The sequence below is a fragment of the Drosophila takahashii genome, chromosome X (genome assembly GCF_030179915.1).
Source record: "Drosophila takahashii strain IR98-3 E-12201 chromosome X, DtakHiC1v2, whole genome shotgun sequence".
Taxonomy (NCBI): Eukaryota; Metazoa; Arthropoda; class Insecta; order Diptera; family Drosophilidae; genus Drosophila; species Drosophila takahashii.
In genome coordinates, this window is record NC_091683.1 from 2459517 (window position 1) to 2468756 (window position 9240).

The following is a 9240-nucleotide window of genomic DNA, read 5'->3' on the forward strand; positions in this document are numbered from 1 at the left end:
ACTGTTTTGCTGTTTTCTGGCCCCCCAAAAAGGACATTGCAAATAAATGCCTTTCGATATAAATGCCTAACGAAGCTAGAAGCTAGGTAAAAACATCAGTAACATCAGATCAGTTTGGTTGCCTTGGTAATAGTCAATTTGATATTTTTTTAAAATCAAGTTATTCATATCATTTTGATATGAATAAAGATTATGTTAATCTTTTTTTATGTTATTTGCTCAAAAAATACTACATTTGGTATTTTATGATATGATAAAATATCATGTTGATATGTTTGAATCTTAAATTTGATATGAAATAAGGTAGAAATAACCCTATTTCATATAGTTTTTTTTTCTGTGTATATATAGTTGCCATAGGAACGATCGCACAGGACAATTTTCAATTTTATCCCTCGCTTTTTTCATTCAACGTGCGTTTACCTTCGAAAACTGTTCAAATAATTTATATATTTACACGTAAAAATAGGCGTGTGCCCAACGCAAGATAGTCGTGTGACCGCAGATATAATTTGTGACTTTAAACCCCTTATTTAAAATACGAAACGTATGTTAGTATCTCACAAAAAACAACGTGCAACTTCGGACATTTATCTCGTATAATTTACATATGCATATAATAATTGGACTAGCAATCGAAACTAATCTAGTGAATTCTGGCCAACACTCGTCTCCTCCATTTCGGTGCTGGAAAGACTGGGCGACAGGGTCGTGGATCTCGAATTGCCACCCGCAATGCCATCCAGATTATAGTACTGAACTATTCGCTGCGGCGGTCGATTCGAAACGACCTCAGCGATTTGATTCACAACCCATTTGGCCAGCTTGATCACAGCCACGTGTGCCGCAAACTGCAGCACCATGGCCCCAAAGCCCTTGTACAGCCCCGAAACGCCCTCGGCGACCAGTGTGGTTTGATAGCAGTCGACGACGCCCTGATAGTTGGTCAATATGGGGACCACATCATAGCCATTGTCCAGGTTGTCGATTATCGTGCGAGTTCCCTGCAGCTGCAGACGATGTAGAATCGTTTCGAGCGGATAGAATATGACCTCAGTGGTTAGGATGGCGATCAGGCTGGCGTAGATTTCCGCATTCTGATGCTCCAGCGTTGTGTCGTGATGCTTTCCTCCCTGACTGCTGCTGTCCTGAGAACTCGTGGCTGTTATTCGCCGTCGCATAATGCGCGATGAGATGCCCCTGATGACCAGATTGAAGAGGTACTTGGTGATGCCAAACGATACGCTCGGACCGATCAGAGCCCAGGCGGGCAGCATGCGTCCCTTTTGCGGTGAGCTCCAGTAGAAAAGGCGCAGACTTCCCTCCCGGAAAACGTCGAAGAGACCCGGCTTCTCGCTGGCAATATCGCTTTGCACCGTTTCGACGAGCGAGGCGGCATGGAAGGGCACCACCAGACCGATGCTTATGCTGTTATAAAAGATATTAAAGAGGAATTAGGGGAGATATAATAAGAGTCACTTGGCTAAAGGGAGCGCAAGGGAGATGGATATAAAAATTGTTTTTGATTGCATATAACTTTTTAATGAATGGTCCGATTTCTTCTACATTTTGAAAGGTATAAATATGCACAACAAAATTGAATTTATACTTCTCAAAAATATTTAACGGTTTAAAATCGTTAGTGGGCTATTGTGGGCGTTAGAGGGGGCGTGGCGCTGGGCTGAAATAAACTTGCGCTGCGTAGGAAGCCCAAGAATATGTGTGAAAAATCTCAACCTTCTAGCTTTTGTAGTTTCCGAGATCTTAGCGTTTATACAGACGGACAGACGGACATACGGACATGGCTATATGGCGATTAACGGGTATAATAATGAATTTAAGCTACCATTTGAGCAGAACATGCTGTCCGAAGCGCTTCAGGGTCGTCCGACTATCCACATCCTTGGGCCAGCTGGTCAGTTTGGAGACAAAGTCATCGATGGCCACTGTCATGCCGCGAACCAGAAGGCAACTACCGACGCCCTTCCACAGCGTGGTGAGTCCCTGCCTACGATGCAGGTGAACGATGCTCGGTAGCAGCTGGAAGGGATGCAGATGGTAGCGTCTGGAGGCATTGTACACCTGGCACTGGCGACGCAGCACGACGAACGGATGGCTGAGAAGGTTCTCGGTGACCAAAGAGACCCACTGGACGCCCACCACCAAGTACTTTCGCACAGATGTGTCTGTAATATACAGTATAATATTATATTACATTATTATATTATTATTTTAGTATAGAACCCACCATCCTCCTGGTTATCCGAATACTTGTCCAGCACTTTGTGCTTGCCCAGCGGTAGTGATAAGGCATTATCCGAGTCCACGTACTGGATCCTGGCTATGGCATCCTGATCCTCGTTTATATGATCCACAATCGACTTTTCGCGGCCCTCAAAGCTGTTGATTCAAGGGATTTTGGATTTGAGGAATTTATGTAATTTAACAAATCGGATGCAAAATGGAATACCTGCTCCCCACCAAGTGTTTGCTGGGGCTAGAGGTCGTGGGTAAATTTAAATGTAGATCCCTAGCCCGATGATGCTCGTTGCCCAGCTGATGATGATCATCGTGAAGTCCACGCTCCGCTTGAAATCTATAAATGGAATGGAATATTATTGTTATTTATTAGAATGTTACAGCAGGAGGTCATCTCTATTACGTACTTTAAGCTAGAGTAGTTATTTATGCCGGCCATAACTCTGTTCGCGTACTCTTATGTAGCTGGGCAGTCGCTTTTTATATTATTATTATTATTTTCAGGTAGGGTTGAGAGGTGTTTTAAACATATCTAATTGTTTTGAAGTAAAGTATCTGGCACCATCTCATCGAAGGTCCCACTAAAGCATTATCGATAGGAGAAAATGAGCTTTATGTGCCATTCCCACAGCGACACACATCTATCGGTAAGCTTTTTCGTTGAAAATAATATTAAATGTTTTTATAAGCTAAATATAATTAAAAGATAGAATTCTATATTTATTCAATACACACTATTTAAAGGAATTCAGAAATAAATTTATTTAAATTGTAGTAAATGATTAGTAAATAATGAATATAAAAAAAAAATATATATATAAAATTAATATTTAAATTGATAGAAATCATAACATCAAAATTAAATACTTCGCAAAAAAATGTTATTATAGTATCGTATAGTTGTTAAAGTTCTAAAAAAGTTATATAAAAATGAAGAAAAGGTATAAGCTCTATCGATTTAAATGCAGGATTTTTCCGATAAACGATAACATCGAAAGAGAACATATGGGTCCTGTGGTAAGGATAATGTAATAGTATGGGGTGAAATACACCCTTTTTCCAGGATACGATTCTAGTTTCCGGTAATTACGTTTTTCAAAGTAACAGAACTTGGTTATAAATAACGAATTGAAAGCAAATCTAGAACAAATTACGCCACCAATTGGCGAAGTAAAAGGATAGCAGCAGTATTTTGACAATAGAATTTTTTAAGGAGTTCCTTTTTGGTTGTTTTCGTGGTTGAAAACGAGCTGGACCCCAATCGTTGCCTTGCGCAGACACGTAAACTCAGTGCAATGGCAATATCCTGTTGCCAACCAGATAATTGGCCAGCAACCCGCCTTCAGAGCATGCTCCGTACATATCCATATACCCGTATATATAGTATAAGCGATGACTCAGTAGGTATTTATATTTTCATTTTTAGGTCAAACTGCATCGGAGACTGGAGACCGTTTCTGCTCTGCCGTTTACTCTGTCGGTCGGCAGCATTCACTGAGGACTAATATGGAAAATTATGTTTGTCAAATGGGAGAAATATAATAATATATGCAAATATATTGAGCGACACTTTGAGTACGGATAACTTCGCAATCAGCGGAAAAGTCAGCTCAAGCTCAAAGCTTCATTCGGTTCGGTTAGTGAATGTGAAGAATAGTTGGAGTAGTTCCCCCATAATGACGACCACCAGTATTAGCAAGAGGATTTCCTCGGCAGCAGCGGCAGCAACAACTGAACAGCAAATGGCCAAGGCGGTCTCAACCACATCATCATCATCCCAGGGCTCATCGGTGATTTGCGAGGAGGTATTCGACGAGGCGTGTTTTCCTTCATCAGAGGGTAAGTTTTCTTTTTTGCTTAATAAGTACATAGTTGTAGGTATTATTAATGCAGGTGTAATATAGGCATTTCCGTGAAAAAACCACCCACATCCTGAAATTATATACTCGGGAAAAACAAGGAACTTTATTCAGTTTAAAGTGTAACGCCCAAGAAAAAGAAATTTGGGGCATTAACACATTTTCCACCATCTAAATACGTATGTGTGTGTATGGATGTATGATGTACATTGTACATATGCAGGAATTGAAAAATCCTTACGTTTTTTTTAAAACAGGACCTAAAAAACTGTGGACAGAGTGAAAAATCAATGAGTTGTTATTAAAAAATCATAAGCAATGGAAATTGTAATATTTTTTCTTGTTAAAATACGTATAAAACTGTAAAAATCCATTCCGTTTTTCCTGCTGCTGCTTTTAAGCTAAAACTTTAGACAAAAAATATGGATTTTAAGAGTAAAAAAAACCCTTTCTTTTCTTTATTTGATAAAAAAGTGGTTTTCTCTTAATATTTATTCGAAATTTGGCTGATTGATTAGTTCTCGTTTTATGTTTGCAGTCGGGAAAAAGTATATTTATATTTTATCTTCAAAAAATAATGATGTAACAATATAAAAACATCTTGGAATACAGTATTTTTTATACAGATATATATTTATTCTTTGTAAAGCCTCTTAAGTAATGTTTCATTTTATTTTTATTAGAAATAAACGAATATGCCTCTTTGATTGGAATCGAGCCCCAACGGGAGCAGCATTTGCTGTATCTTGCCAAGGAAGGATTAATGGCCGCATTGCCATTGGATTGGAAGATATGGTGAGGAATATATAATACTAGACATTATATGTAAAACAGTATTCTTAACGTTCAGATTTTACTTTAAAAAAAAAGTCAAAATTTGTTAAAGCTAAAATCTAATTTTGAATATTCTTAATATCTTTAATCAGATATCGCTAGAAATGGAATGTTTAGAATACGTTTTAGCCTATAATTCGATGTCTATAGATTACTAAATTAAAATATTATTTTAATAATTAAATTAAAATATCGTTACAGCTACTCTGAGGAGAAAAACGGGCATTACTATCACAATACGCGAACCAAGGAGTCGCAATGGGATCATCCGCTCGATGCGATATATCGCGATCTGGTCAATCAGGCCAGGCGCCAAAAGCTATGTGAATCCCAATCTGGAGTCGGCGACACCTCGGATGATCTATCGCAATTGGACTCGGGCATTCGCAGTATGCAGGGCATCGATGAGATGATATTACCCTCCCCCGGACCATTGCCTCTTAATAATTTGGCCCGCAAGTGGCCGAATCTCTTGAGCGGAGGTAAAAGTCGATTTTTGGACTCCAAGGACCCCAAGGATTCCAAGGACTTTGGACGTTTCTATCAGCTTGGCTTCGAGGTCGGCAAATCGAAGGCGAATACTACGAATCCCAATGCCCAAATGAACGGAAAACTTGAGAGTTCAGAGGAAAACTCAGGAGGAGTTGGTGCTAAAATATCCCTGTTCCAAAAGGCAACTACAACTCGTCGGCAACTAGAAAGCCGCAGCAACAGCGATGGCTATACATCGCCTTCGGGCGTCAAGGGCATCCTGCGCGATTCCAGTATAACCGATATAAGTCGCCGATTGGATCGCATGGAGCCGGCAATTGAATCGCTGGAGGACAAGAAGAGTGTGCGCTTTAATCTGGATCAGAAGAGCGCCCCCGAGAACGAGAATTTGGAGGATGACGATGATGATGATGATGAGGGCGATGTGGAGGTGGTGGTCGAGGATGATCCAGATGACGAGGAGGATGAGGATTTAATAGACAAAGAGCAGCCCGTCGATCTTTGGCACGAGACTGAGGCGAATCTAATGGAGGGCATCTACAGTCTGAATCCCTTTCTATTGGACCCACAAAAGTCGTCGGAAAATAAAGCAAAAATAGTAGAACCTACTACTGCTGCTACTAAAACCAAGGATTGCGAGGCCACCAAATTATTCTACGATGACACCGATTCCGATTCCAAGGGCAGTTCGGTGCGCAGCTTTATCATCAACAAATCCGAACAGGATTCCTCGGCACTTTTAACCGGCAACAATGCCTTCGATCTCGACGAGCTGGGTCGCAAGCACAGCTACGAACTGGAGCAGCTGCATCTGAAGTCTGGGAAACCGGTTATGTCCGCTGAAAGCGACTTTGACTCCATACGCCGTGATCACGAGGCGAAACTGAAGAGATTCCGCCACGAATACGACCTCCGTCTCACCTCGCATCAGCACAAATTGGAGGAGGCCTTTGAGCTGCAGATGGAGAAGTATCGCGGGCAGCTGGAGCGTCAATTGCAGTCCAAGCGGAACCTCCTGGTGGGCGAGCACAAGGCGAGGATCGATACACTCCAAAGCAGCCACGAGGAGATTCTGCGCGATATGGAACGCGAGCTGCACGCGGAGGAGGAGCTGCTGCGTCGCGAGCAGGCCACGCGGCTCTCCCAGCTGAGGGATAAGTATGCCCGCGAGTTGGAAGCCGAGAAGAAGCGGGAAAAGAACGGTGGCGAGGAGGCCAGGCTCTACGAGAAGCTGCGCTGCGAGAAGCGGCTGCTGGAGGACAAGTACCGCTGCCTCAAGGAGAAGTATGTGCGACTCAAAACCGATGTCAAGCTCTCGCTGGAGCGGCGCAATCGGCGCAGGGAGGCGCAAATGGTGCCCAGTCATAGCCACAAATCGGCCAGCGGCAATGAAATGGAGCGCTCCTTGGAGCGATACTACCAGAAACCGCAGCAGCAGTCGGGCAACAGCGACAATCGATCGTTAAGCTACTCGGATCAGGCGATTGCAGGCGAGGCAGTGGTGGTTAAACCCCCCGTTCCCCAGAAGAATCATCAGCTGACCAGCAAGACCTCCACCTCCACCTCCTACAACATCAGGCAGTTGCAACTGCAGCTGCAGCAGCAGGATGACAACACCTCCATCAGCCAGTCGGATACAACCTTATCAAATACCTATAACAATGGACGATATGGGCAGTTTCTCAAGTCTGCTAGTGGTGGAATATCCACCAGAACGGTGAGCGATAATGGCAATGCCATGGCTATGCAATCGAATCTGGAGAGGAACAACAATGGAGGCAGCGGCAACCAGGCGGCCAGCAAGGAGTCCAGCCTGAGTAGGATTGTCTTTTCGCGCACCAAATCGGCATCGACATCGCGTCTTAACTCGGACACCACTAGCTATGCTAGCAAGGGAGCAGCCACCGAGCGACCCTGCACTCCCGTTGAGAACCTGCGCCATCAGCTGCAGAAGCTCGAGGCTCTCGAGGATCAGTTCCCCGAGAACACCCTAGATGCGCCCTACCATCTGCGCTATCCCTTCACCGACTCCATCTCAGCGCATCTTAAACCGAACGGTGTGGGTTCCGAGCTGGAATTCTTCAAGCATCGCATTCACCTGGAACGCGATTCAGTGCGTCGCGCCAAGGAATCGCTGCGAACGCAGCGCACCAATTTCCGGCTGCGCCAGCGCGAGATTGGCCAGCAGCGCAAGATCACCGCGCTCTCGCCGAAGCCCTCCATCGATCAGCTCATCCAGGAGGAGAAGGAACTGACCGAAATGGAGGTGAATCTCCATCGCACACGCTCGCTGCTCGGCGAGAAGATCATCCGGCTAAGGCACTTGGAGCAGAGCCTGTTGCGCATCTACGAGAAGGAGAAATCCATGCTGGATCTGGTTCCCGGGACCATGGATGATGCGGCCACCTTGAGTGATCTATCCTCCCATTCAAGTTCCGGCTTCAGCAGCACTGAGTTAGCCAGTGCCGCTGATTTCCACAAGCAGAAGAAGGACTACTACCAGCAGGAGTCGAACGAGTGCATTGAAAACCTGGAGATACTCAATGCCGAGATCCGTGAGATCCTGGACATCTTTGGCCAGAAGCAGCAGCAACAGCAGCAGCAGCAGCACGAGCTTTCAGCCTGGTCGCAGGTCCTCAAGCAGCATGATCTCCTCGAGGGCACAAATAGCAGCTCCGCCGTTCACATACCCCATTCGATACCCACGCTGGCTGACCGACTGGAGACCTACCGCCAGCTGGCCGCCGGCCGGATGCAGAGCTCCATGGGCGCGGCCATTCTCACGGCCAACACGATTGTCTCGCAGAGTCCGCGGGCCGTCAACTACACCACCTGCCTGGTGGAGCGAACCCGGGATCTGCGCAACTGGCTGCGGCAGGCCAAGAACGAGCACGACTTCCTCATGCAGCACGGGATCACGTCGGGTCAATCATCGGTGGTTGGGGAGGCTTCTATCAACACGGCGACTACCACTGCAGCTGGCAACTCGGCGCGCGGTGCTAAAAACGATATCTGAATCAAGGATGGGTAGTGCATATTTTAATTACCAAAAATATTCATAGTTACTATTTGTGATCTTTTGTTTGTCTGATCTGAGAAATTCATTAAAAATAAGAAAATACTTAATTCTGGTTTTTTTATTCATAAAAACAAGGAAATTATAAAGGAAAGTTGAAAAAATCCCTGCCAAAAGCAGCAGCCCTGAAAAGTATGCTACATTCTAAAGGCTCAAAATGAGAAAATTTCCCCGTTATGGCAAAAATTTGCACCAAATTCAACTTAGAAATGATCCAGATTTACCGTAATCTTCGACTTAAGCGTTTCAAGACTAATTTCTCGATTTTTGATACCAGGCCAACAGAATCAGCAGAAAAGTAGTAGGTCGCTACTGGTATTTCTGACTTCTCTCACATAACGGTTCTTTTTTCAAGATGGCCGCCTGGAAGCCAGCCATTGACCAATCAGAGGCGAGCTCACTGGAAGTGATCCGTTAGCTTAAAGGAAAGCTCAAATTAGGGATGGGCAAACCTCGTGTTCTTGTGTTTGTGTCACGATAGTCACGAGTTTGTATGGAGCGTGCCTAAAAAAGTCCATCCCTAAGTAAGAGTTGATTTAACTAGCCGTCGACCTGCTATCGTTCCTGTTCGCCTGGTATCTGAAATCCAGAAATCCAACCAGTTGGCCCAGGAAAAAGTGGAAAAAATGTGAAAAATTGTGGAAAAAATCTAAAAAATTGTGGAAAAAATCTAAAAAATTGCGGAAAAAATCTAAAAAAAAATCTGAAAATTTGTGAATT

The 9240-nt window shown here is 44.1% G+C and overlaps 2 protein-coding genes across 4 annotated transcripts; one reads left to right on the forward strand and one right to left on the reverse strand.

Moving 5' to 3' along the window:
* Positions 1–548: 548 nt before the first annotated feature.
* On the reverse strand, positions 549–2805 carry Slc25A46a (Solute carrier family 25 member 46a). Its single transcript, XM_017139776.3, has 5 exons — positions 2667–2805; positions 2471–2596; positions 2249–2400; positions 1847–2186; positions 549–1428 (listed from the first exon to the last, which is right to left on the reverse strand). The coding sequence occupies exons 1-5, from the start codon at positions 2696–2698 to the stop codon at positions 642–644; spliced, it is 1437 nt and encodes a 478-aa protein (XP_016995265.2). The 5' UTR covers positions 2699–2805; the 3' UTR covers positions 549–641.
* Cep164 (centrosomal protein 164) lies at positions 2768–8570 on the forward strand. Of its 3 annotated transcripts, none has more exons than XM_017139775.3 (4): positions 2768–2906; positions 3686–4098; positions 4802–4913; positions 5154–8570. In XM_017139775.3, exons 2-4 carry the CDS (start codon positions 3936–3938, stop codon positions 8458–8460), a joined length of 3582 nt encoding a protein of 1193 aa, XP_016995264.2. In that variant the 5' UTR covers positions 2768–2906; positions 3686–3935; the 3' UTR covers positions 8461–8570. The 3 variants fall into 3 exon arrangements, with proteins under 3 accessions (XP_016995264.2, XP_044249986.1, XP_044249988.1); XM_044394051.1 differs by lacking the exon at positions 2768–2906 and adding an exon at positions 3281–3341; XM_044394053.2 differs by lacking the exon at positions 2768–2906 and adding an exon at positions 3484–3615.
* The last annotated feature ends 670 nt before the right edge of the window (positions 8571–9240 follow it).